The sequence below is a fragment of the Balaenoptera ricei genome, chromosome 14 (genome assembly GCF_028023285.1).
Source record: "Balaenoptera ricei isolate mBalRic1 chromosome 14, mBalRic1.hap2, whole genome shotgun sequence".
NCBI classification, from domain to species: domain Eukaryota; kingdom Metazoa; phylum Chordata; class Mammalia; order Artiodactyla; family Balaenopteridae; genus Balaenoptera; species Balaenoptera ricei.
In genome coordinates, this window is record NC_082652.1 from 36,807,185 (window position 1) to 36,818,731 (window position 11,547).

General features: G+C 37.6%; 1 protein-coding gene across 1 annotated transcript; it reads left to right on the top strand.

The window, feature by feature from the left end:
- Positions 1 to 452: 452 nt before the first annotated feature.
- LOC132347890 (probable ATP-dependent RNA helicase DDX5) lies at positions 453 to 2,532 on the top strand. The gene has a single exon (XM_059894813.1). The coding sequence runs from the start codon at positions 540 to 542 to the stop codon at positions 2,382 to 2,384; it is 1,845 nt and encodes a 614-aa protein (XP_059750796.1). The 5' UTR covers positions 453 to 539; the 3' UTR covers positions 2,385 to 2,532.
- The last annotated feature ends 9,015 nt before the right edge of the window (positions 2,533 to 11,547 follow it).

An 11,547-nucleotide genomic window follows, 5' to 3' on the forward strand; every position in this document is an offset into this window, starting at 1 on the left:
TAAGTAAGTAAGTAAGTAAGTAAATTTTTAAGAAAGAGCTTTAAAATATGCAGTGCAGGAGATTGGCTGTTTCACCTGACTCTTGGTGATAACCTCCTTCCTTTTTTTTGGATCAAGTGTAATTTTTTGTTATGCTTTTACCTCAGCATGCCAAATTTCTAATTTAGTAAATTACATATGTTCTCATCCACAATTTCCTGATTCCAACCCTGTACAAAAAAAAAAAAAAAAAAAAGGAAAAAAGGAAAAAAAAAATAAAAGAAGAAGAAAGAAAAAAGCAAAGAAAAATCTGCCAAGATAGAATTAAGAAGGAGAGATGTTGGTCAAATTATGGATTCTGACCACTTCTTCTGGAAGGGAATTCAAAATGATCTGGACCTCATTCATTTCCACCGGTCTTTTGTCGGCAGCACCGGTTCTTGTCATCGCCGTCCGTCTGCTGCTGCCGCCCCCGCAAGGCTTCGCCGTCGCCACTTCCAGCGACTCGCCGCACTCGATTCTCTTCGCTTCGCTCCCCGCCAACCGCAACCATTGACGCCATGTCGGGTTATTCGAGTGACCGAGACCGCGGCCGGGATCGAGGGTTTGGTGCCCCTCGATTTGGAGGAAGTAGGGCAGGGCCCTTATCTGGAAAGAAGTTTGGAAACCCTGGGGAGAAACTGGTTAAAAAGAAGTGGAATCTTGATGAGCTGCCCAAATTTGAGAAGAATTTTTATCAGGAACACCCTGATTTGGCTAGGCGTACAGCACAAGAGGTAGAGACATACAGAAGAAGCAAGGAAATTACAGTCAGAGGTCACAACTGTCCAAAGCCAGTACTGAATTATTATGAAGCGAACTTCCCTGCAAACGTCATGGATGTGATTGCAAGGCAGAACTTCACTGAACCTACAGCTATTCAAGCTCAGGGATGGCCAGTTGCTCTAAGTGGATTGGATATGGTTGGGGTAGCACAAACTGGATCTGGGAAGACATTGTCTTATTTGCTGCCTGCCATTGTCCACATCAATCATCAGCCATTTCTAGAGAGAGGTGATGGGCCTATTTGCTTGGTGCTGGCACCAACTCGGGAACTGGCCCAACAGGTACAGCAAGTAGCTGCTGAATACTGTAGAGCATGTCGCTTGAAGTCCACTTGTATTTATGGTGGTGCTCCCAAGGGACCACAGATACGTGATTTGGAGAGAGGTGTGGAGATCTGTATTGCAACACCTGGAAGACTGATTGACTTCTTAGAATGTGGGAAAACCAATCTAAGAAGAACCACCTACCTTGTCCTTGATGAAGCAGATAGAATGCTTGATATGGGATTCGAACCCCAAATAAGGAAGATTGTGGATCAGATAAGACCTGATAGGCAAACCCTAATGTGGAGTGCTACTTGGCCAAAAGAAGTAAGACAGCTTGCTGAAGATTTCTTGAAAGGCTATATTCATATAAACATTGGTGCACTAGAACTGAGTGCAAATCACAACATTCTTCAGATTGTGGATGTGTGTCATGACGTAGAAAAGGATGAAAAGCTTATTTGTTTAATGGAAGAGATCATGAGTGAGAAGGAGAATAAAACCATTGTTTTCGTTGAAACCAAAAGAAGATGTGATGAACTCACTAGAAAAATGAGGAGAGATGGGTGGCCTGCCATGGGTATCCATGGTGACAAGAGTCAGCAGGAGCGTGACTGGGTTCTAAATGAATTCAAACATGGAAAGGCTCCTATTCTGATTGCTACAGATGTGGCCTCCAGAGGGCTAGATGTGGAAGATGTGAAATTTGGCATCAATTATGACTACCCTAACTCCTCAGAGGATTATATTCATCGAATTGGAAGAACTGCTCACAGTACCAAAACAGGCACAGCATACACTTTCTTTACACCTAATAACATAAAGCAAGTGAGTGACCTTATCTCTGTGCTTCGTGAAGCTAATCAAGCAATTAATCCCAAATTGCTTCAGTTGGTCGAAGACAGAGGTTCAGGTCGTTCCAGGGGTAGAGGAGGCATGAAGGATGACCGTCAGGACAGATACTCTGCGGGCAAAAGGGGTGGATTTAATACATTTAGAGACAGGGAAAATTATGACCGAGGTTACTCTAGTCTGCTTAAGAGAGATTTTGGGGCAAAAACTCAAAATGGTGTTTACAGTGCTGCAAATTACACCAATGGGAGCTTTGGAAGTAATTTTGTGTCTGCTGGTATACAGACCAGTTTTAGGACTGGTAATCCAACAGGGACTTACCAGAATGGTTATGACAGCACTCAGCAATATGGAAGTAATGTTCCAAATATGCACAATGGTATGAACCAACAGGCATATGCATATCCTGCTACTGCAGCTGCGCCTATGATTGGTTATCCAATGCCAACAGGATATTCTCAATAAGACTTTAGAAGTATATGTAAATGTCTGTTTTTCATAATTGCTCTTTATATCGTGTGTTATCAGACAAGATAGTTATTTAAGAAACATGGGAAATGCAGAAATGACTGCAGTGCAGCAGTAATTATGGTGCACTTTTTTGCTATTTAAGTTGGATATTTCTCTACATTCCTGAAACAAATTTTAGGTTTTTTTTGTACTAGAAAATGCAGGCAGTGTTTTCACAAAAGTAAATGTACAGTGATTTGAAATACAATAAATGAAGGCAATGCATGGCCTTCCAATAAAAAATATTTGAAGACTGAAAAAAAAACAAAAAAAAACAAAAAAAAACAAAACGATCTGACTGAATTCCTCATTTCTCATTTGCTGTTTAGTTTGAGTTGTCATTAGTTTGAATATAATGTGTCTTTATGTGATCTTCTACATGTTTTTCCTGCTTGGTGTTAACTGGGTATCTTAAATTTTATATATGTGTATCAAAATTGGAAAATTTTGGCCATTGTTTTTTCAATATATATGTATACTTTTTTTGGTCCATTCTATCTTTTATCTTACTCTTGGGCTCCAATTACTTATATGTTAGACACTTTGATATTATCTATAATGGGTCCCTCAGGCTCATTTTTTCTCTGTTCTCCATATTATATATTTCTATTACTCTATCTTCAGATTCATTTACTCTTACCTCTGCTACCTCTAATCTGCTAAGTCTCTCCAGTGAATATTTTATTTCAAACATTGTATTTTTCATTTCTAGACTTCCCATTTGGTCTTTTTAAAATGATTTTTATTTAACTAAAGATATTTTATATCTTTTGATTCATCACAAACCTTTATTTTTTTTACATCTTTGGGAATGGTTATAGTAGCTCTTTTAAAATCCTGTTAATTCCAATATATGATTCACTCACACCATTGATTTTTATTTTCTGTATATCATTTTATTGATTTGTCAGCTGTCAACTAATTTTGAATTGCATGTTGGATATTATGATACTTAAGTTACGAGGGCACTGGATTCTGTTATTTTTCTGTGATGAATGCTATTTCATTTGTCTTATCGGGCAATTATTGATAAGACTTAAACTGTAAACTCTGCTTTTCAGATAGCAGCTCTGATCTGAGTTTAGATCTGTTGTTAGCTGGTGGCTTTGAGTTCACTCTGGATGTTTATTATTCTGGGGTCACACATAGATTTAGGTAGATCAAATTTGGTGACCACAGTCTGGCTCTTTCCCTTTGGGGATTACTCTTTCTCAAATGCCCTTGTTTTCCTGGATTTATTCTTCTGGAACCCCGGTCAATTTTCCACCAGTGATCTCATTAGCCCACATGTCTGGGAAAAAAAAAGTTGTGAATGCACAACATGGAACTTCTCTCCTTTATTTATGTACTCCTTACCAGAATTGTCCCTGATCCATTTAACTCTGCTGTGTCATCAGGAAGCTATCTTTTTATAATGACCAGGACTTACAGCTGTTATTTGAAAGAAGGTCTGTCCAGTAGGATCTTAACCATAACCAGAAGTGAAACTTCTAGATATTTTAATATAACCTGTTTTGTTACCAGTATGTTAAAATTATTCTGTACTTTCTATTTTGATTTTCTATTTTACTCAAGATTTTTTAATAATTACATTTACCCCTTTAAGTAATTAAATTAGTCCTTCCTTTATCTTCCTACTTCCTTTTGATAACATCTAGTTTATTGTTCTGTTGTCAGAGAATACTTTATGTACTATTCTACTTTTTGGAGCTTGTCCATGTGTTTGTGATATCAGATCAATTTCTTAAATTTTCACAATAATTGAAAAGAAGTTAATTTTTCTTATTAGTATACATAGGTTGATATATATCATTATTTTGTTTGTCTCTCAAAATCCTTATATTTTGGTTACTCAATCTCTTCTGACAGATGTAACTGAATATTTCATTTTACATAATATTTCTGTAGATTTCTATTATATTTTCTCATTGTTTCTATTTAAATATTCTCATTGATACATCATCCGTTATGTACATTTATGACAAATATCAAATATATTATTATTTTTAATATAACATTTGGAAATTGTCTTAAGTCCACTTTGGGTGCCTGGAAACTGCTAGGTGTCAGTGCTGTTTAAGAAGGGCTACCTGGGCCTGGTCCAGAATCTATGGGGTCCTCTAGTCCTGGTTTCTCCCTTGTGGCTCTTTCTTTCTCTCTTACCTTCTATCCCAGGCATGGGGTCCACCAGATACCCCGAGCAGCTCTTAGCTCTGCATCTATGGCATTATTTTGGTCTTCCCATTTCCAGGACGGCTCCCAGGCAAATGTATCTCTCCCACTAGGCAGGACAATATTTATTTCCTGGGGCATATGAGTCTAGGCCACCAGAATGGTTCTGGCTTCTAGATTTGGGGTGACTCAAATTATGCATGTAGACAAGGGTCCCAAGAAAGATGTTTGCCAGGTGCCCCAGGCACCATAGGGGGCATCCAGCTCTTAAGCCCCTTGATTAACTGTCAATTGTATTGCCTTGAACGTGAAGAGCATAAAAAATAGAAGGAAAAGAGACAGGCAATCTTTGACAATAAAGCTTGCTATAGAAAACTACTTTTGTTCTTATGGATTTAGCAATAAATTAAGTTCTTATGCTCTTAAGCTGAACAAGAAATTTGGCATTTTTTTTTTTCCGGCAGGTAGTGGAATGATGATTCATCTATAGCAAGTCATCAGGCCAAAGCTCATGTCCTCCTAAATGGAAATCAATTCTGATAACAAAGTCATGTCAGTTTATCCAGAAAGATCCCCTTAGAGGGTATCAATCACAACATCTCATCTTTATAGAAAAGTTTAATATTTCTTTGAGTTTATATTCATCATATATAACCTTGTTTATGCGATTTTCCCCAACAGAGGTTTCCAAATGGATAAATTGTGAAGGATGAAACACATTATCAGAATGCACTGTACTTTTTCCCTGTGATAAATAAGTATATATATATATATATATATATATCCCTTAAGAGGTGATATACTCAAATCTTGGGGAATCAAAAGGAATTTCTGGATGCATTTATCATAAATATCTGAGATTTCAAAAATTATCACAGTCACAAAAAGGGAAAATCCAGGATATCTAAAGCAGCTCTGCAGGAAGGATCAGGCAAGATTCACTGCTCAGGAGAGGCAGGAATGGGTCTTGGTAGAAAGCGTTTCCTGACGGTTTTGCCAAAAGTCGAAGCTCGTTTTGCTCTTCAGGATCTTGGATCATGCCCACTGCTCTTAACTGAAAACAAAGCACAGAACTCTTCAAGTCTTCTTGTTTGGTGGGATATTCTTTTTTTCTTTTTTAATCTTTTTAAAAAAATTTTTGTTGGAGTATAGTTGATTTACAATGTTGTGTTAGTTTCAGGTGTACAGCAGAGTGAATCAGTTATACATATATCCACTTTTTTTTTTAGATTCTTTTCCCTCATAGGCCATTACAAAGTATTGAGTAGAGTCCCCTGTGCTGTACAGTAAGTCGTTATTAGTTATCTATTTTATACATAGTAGTTGTATATGTCAATCCCAACTGGTGGGATATTCTTAAATTCATCTGAACCAAATTGGAATCTCAGAAAGAGAGAAAGCAATAACCAGAAAAACATTACTGAAAGCATAATTTCATTTTTGTGTGGAAACTGCAAAAATCACCAGCATGCTTTTGCCAGCAATGCCTGTCATAATTTTCCTTAATGTACTTAACTATCATGAAAGAATATGTAAATGACAGTTCTCATTTTACATTTTAGTTTCTACCTTAGACCATCATGTCAATTGCCATAATCCCCAAATAGCTGCTTCATAAGATAAATTAAAAATTTTAAAGATGAGTCTTCTGTGCCAAAAGTTTAATCATCTTCCAATCCCCCCGTCTAAGTCATGAACAGTTAACCCTCTGACCGTATAAAAGCAAGGTTCTCCATACCCCTCTCTCCCTTCACCCTCTGTCTGTTGACATTGTCTGATAACCTCTTTTGTGCTAGGGATTAACCACATAGCCCAATGGGGCTCCAGTGGTAGAAAAAGGAATACTTTTATCCTCATTGACTCCTTTATCTTCCCTCAGGGGGACATTCAGTTGCCGAGGTCTCTACTTTTCCTTTGTTTTCATCCCTCATAATTTAGCTAGTTCTCCCTCAGGCAATCATCTTCTCACACAGCAGCATCCTCTTAGACCCGTTCCTCATTTCCATCCCCCTCAAACTTCACTCAGGAGAATAAGCACAGAGTTTCTGATGCCCCGCTGTCTGTCCAGAATCTGCTGAGCCTGCTCTGGAGACAGAGAGCCCCCTGGAGGCCATAGGTGCCCTCTAGGCCAGTACTGTCCAGAAGAACATTCTGTGATGGAGGATGTGTTCTTTAATATGTATGTGGCTATTGAGCATTTCAAGTAGGTTCATGTGACAGAATAAATGAATTTTAAATTTTATTCCATTTTTAATTTAAGAAATAACTAAAGGAAAATTTAATTTTTTTGAAATTTAATTTTTATTAAACTTTAATTTTAATTAAAGTTAAAATTTAAATTAAATTAAATAGCCACATGTGGCCTCCCTGCTATCGTACTGGACAATGTGGCTTAGACTGTGGTCTAAGTCCTGAGGGGCAGAAGGAGCTTGTTGTCAGGACTACTTCACGGTCTCATCCTTTACACTGATGATCCCAGGACTGTAGGAAAGTTAGGGCATCTCCCAGGACAATGCCTTTCCTTTGCTCCTCTGAATCTCATCCACCAAATATTAGCACACCCGCCACTCAATTGCAAAACTGAGTCAATTCTCTTTGGAGATGTATGCTTCTTTATGTAAATCTTTATCTCTTCTAAACTATTTTAGTCAACTTAGTATTAAGGAAACTTTCAGACACTTTGATCTTCAGTTTATCTTAATAGCTTTTTCTTCCCCCTATTGAAATGTCTATTTGTCACAGCTACCTTCCCCTCTGTTGAAGGGTTTTCTAATTCTCTTGACTTTTTTGTGTGTTTTCTGAGGTCTAGATACAACTGGAAATAACATCAGCAGCATTTGGGAGACCAGGCAGCCACAGATGTGGACATGTGACCTTGCCAGCTAGTATATGCTCTTCTCTCGTGTTTCCAACTTAAGCTACCCACAGCTGAAGGTGAGACCATTCCTAAAGGGTAAGGTTACTGCTTTTTATTGACATTAAAAAAATCCAAGTATGCATCTTTTATTCTTAAAGGTAACCAGATGTACTGGCAGATGTATATCTGTAGTTCAGACTACAATTAGTCTACATTCTTCTCAAACACGCATTAATCAGTTGCCAAAAATGATAATATATTAAGCCGTAGGACAAGTTGCAACATATTTCAGTAAATCAAATATTATACCGACCACGTTATCTCAGTACAGTGTTATTAAGTTAGAGATCAACAAGGCAAAGATAACAAAAGAGTCCATATGTTTGGAAATTTATAAATAGGCATCTCAATAACAGATCAAAGAAGAAATCATACTGGGAATTTTTTTTTTTGCTAGCTCCAAATCTATTTTAGTTTCTGTCACATTTCCTCAAGTCTAAGGGCTTGCTTTTAAGCTTGGGAGGGCATTTCTAGCATGGCCTCAGTGTTGCAAGCACAGCATACATTTAAATATCCTCATGATGATTTCTAGAGCTTTCTTCCTGGGCAGCTGCCTAGATGCTTCAGCCACCGGCACAGCCGCTGACCTCTCTTTCCTCAGTTCAGGACGGCAGCTCCCTCTGCTTGGGCTCCTGTCCTGTGCTCCCACTGGAAAATGCCTCCAGGCAGAAAGCTATTCCTGGCTCAGCCGATTTCTTTCTCTTCTTTTAGGGAACACAATCCTGTCTTACCTGTGGTAAAGTGTCTGAAAATAGTTGGTTTATCTATTTGTATTATTATGTCATAGATTTATTTTTATATAAAAATTATGTATTTTATCCTGTTTTCTAGCAGTTTGTGTATCCAGTTATATCGCTGCTGAGGCCTTTCCACCTCTGCATGCTGCTCATGGTCTAGGGCACCTTTCCTCTCACTCCCATCTTGTCCTCCTGTCTTCTTCTCTCCTCCCATCCTGGGCAAGCTAACTAGCCTCCTCAATGTGCTCAGTCTTTTACAAAAGAGGGAAAGAGCACCAACTTATTTCAAACTGTCCCTGCTATCTGTCCAAAAAATTGCTGAGTAAAGGTCTTTCAAAATTGCCTCTGCGTGTGTGTGTGTGTGTGTGTGTGTGCGCACATGTGTCTATTGGCAGAGGGCCATATAAAGGGAGAAAAATCTAAATTGAGATTTTAATAAAGTATTCTGGCTAAAAACTCTGTAATTACTGCATTAGTAATTTAATCTCTCTCAGCACAGAACATTGTTGACTATTATGCGCCTGTCATAATTAATTTTATGTGTCAAGTTGACTGTGCCAGAAGATGCCCAGGTATTTGTTTAAATATTATTCTGGGTGTGTCTGTGAGGGACTTTTCTGAATTAGATTAACATTTGAATCAGTAGACAATAAAGCAAATTGCCCTCCTCAATGTTGGGCACCACAAACAATTCATTGAAGGCCTTGATAGAACAGAAAGGCTGAGTCAGGGCAAATTTACTCTCTCTCTGCTTGACTGTCTTCCTGCGGGGACATCAGGCATCTCCTGCCTTTGCACTCGGACTTGGAACCATACAATCAGCTCTCCGGGGTCTCCAGCGTGTTAACTGCAGGTCTTGGGACTCTCAGCCTCCATAATCATGTGAGCTAGTTCCTTATAAGATATCTCTTTAAATATAAATATATAAAACTTCCTATTCCTATAGGTTCTGTTTCTCTGGAGAATTCAGACTGATAGTGTGTCTTATTAAGTGATTTCAATTCCATAAAGTCTTTTTGTTGAATTTACTGTATTCTTAATACTTTGCACAATCTTTTGGGGACTGCTCTGATTCCTTTACTTCACAGTAGAACAGCTGTTGGGAATTTGGGGGAAAGGAGAAGAAGGCAGTTATAAAAGTAGGAGAGCAAGGCTTACACACTGTCATGCAGATGAGGACCAAGTTCTATCAGAATTGGGAATAGGACATATCACTTTTTCCACCAGTATATCCATCACTTCAGATGAAGAATACATTTCACCAATATCCAAAATCATAGTCAATGGAGAGAAAAGGCACATGGCTGGAATTCAAGCTTCATTCTAGCTACTCAAGAATTTTTGATAAATCACATTTTCCTTACATGTGAGGTTTTAATACATTCTGTAAATGCACGAGATAACATTTTGTGATCTTCATTCATAAATGTGTTAGCTTTCTGAGACATCTCTTTAATTTCCTGAGATGTTACCTGTCTTACCTCTGTTTATTGAAATCATCTGAGGCTGATCTTAAGTTGCACTTCCTCTTTGTAGCCAACTTGACTTTGAACTTCTATTTCCATTATAATGGTTGCTTTCCTGAGAATCAATTTTCCCTATAGGCATTTCATATGAGTATTTCTGTCGGTATATCGAGAGAATGTGAGACTGGAATGCAGTAGGGAGAAAAGAAAGGAAATTAGGAAAGAGAATACTTCTTGATATATAGGAGGATTGGGGGAAGAACACACTGGGCTTGTATTATGGGTTGAATGGTGTCCCCCAAAGTTCATTTGCTGAAGTCCTAACCCCTAGCACTCCAGAATGTGACCTTATTTGGAAATAGGGTCATTGCAGATGTCATTAGTAAAGATGAGGTCAGACTGGAGTGGGGTGGATCCTCAATCCAATATGACTAGGGGGAAATTTGGACACAGATATGCACACAGAGAGAACACCGTGTGAACATGAAGGCAGAAATCAGGATGAGGCATCTAAAAGCCAAGGAACATCAAAGATTGACAGCAAACCATCAGAAGCTAGGAGAGAGGCATTCTCCCTCACAGACCTCTGAAGGAACCCACTCTACTGACACCTTGATCTCAGACTTCTAGTCTCTGAAATTGTGAAACAATGCATTTCTGTTGTTTATGCCACCAGTTTTTGGTACTTTGTTAGGACAGCCTCAGGAGACCAGTATAATTAGAATTCAGAAAACCTTGATTTTTGTCTCAGCATTTCTACTAATTCTGTGATTTGGATAATGTGGATCATTGTCTCTGTGTTTTTTTATAGTTTCCTCAGTGAAAAAATGAAGGAATGTGTTGAATCAACATTTCTGTATTTTTTTAATATAGATACCTCTTTACACTCTTAAAAAGTATTGAAAACCCGCAAAGGTTTTTATGTGGTTTTACATATATCTATATTTGCTATATTAAAAATTAAACTAGGAAATTTTAAAAAATATTTATTTATGAATTTATTTTAAAATAAGAAGCTCTACATTTAGTACAAGTTAAAATGAATAATATATTTACACTATATTTTTATGAGAACTATATTTTCCTAAACAAATAAACTTAGAAGAGTGATATTGTTTTACATTTTTGCAAATCTCTACAATGTCTACCTTATAATACAGTTGGGTTCTTATATCTGCTTCAGCATTCAATCATTTGCAATATGTTGTTTTCATTTAATTATACAGAGAAAATCCAGACTCACCCACACTTATAGTTGGAAAAGTGAGGAATATTTTAATGGCTTTTTTGAAAAGGTGTGAATATTCTTGGATTTTACACCAAAACTCATCTTCTTTTTTTTTCTTAAAGGAAAGGTGTGCTATGGAATCTGATATCTTATCAATGAAATTTTTGTTCTCTGTTACATTAAAATCCCCTGAGTTATTTTATATGTTGAATGGCTCTCCTACCCGTGTGAGATTTTGTGTCAAAATGTTTTGGTCATTTGGAAAATATTGGCTCACTAAGTTATGCAGATGTTCTACAAGCTGACACATTTCACTATATAATATCAAAAACATCACACTTGTAAGTAGGATTTTAAGCTAATGGTATCCCAGAATACCAAAGGTTTCTAAATCATTCTGAAGAACAGTCGGCTTCCAGCAGCAGTGACATTCAAGGATGGAAAGAGAGGGGCATGATTCCTTTGTGGAGAAAAGTTTGAAAACTGGAGGCAGGATCACTACTAACATTTTGGGGCCCAGCAGGTAAGAGTACAGAGGCCGAGGCTTCTGATGTTTAAATATTTTAAAAATCATCAATCATGTTAGCAAACTGTATAG

What these genes read in the sequence shown, in the direction of transcription:
- LOC132347890 (XM_059894813.1), top strand. Translation starts at nt 540, where the DNA reads ATGTCGGGTTATTCGAGTGACCGAGACCGCGGCCGGGATCGAGGGTTT.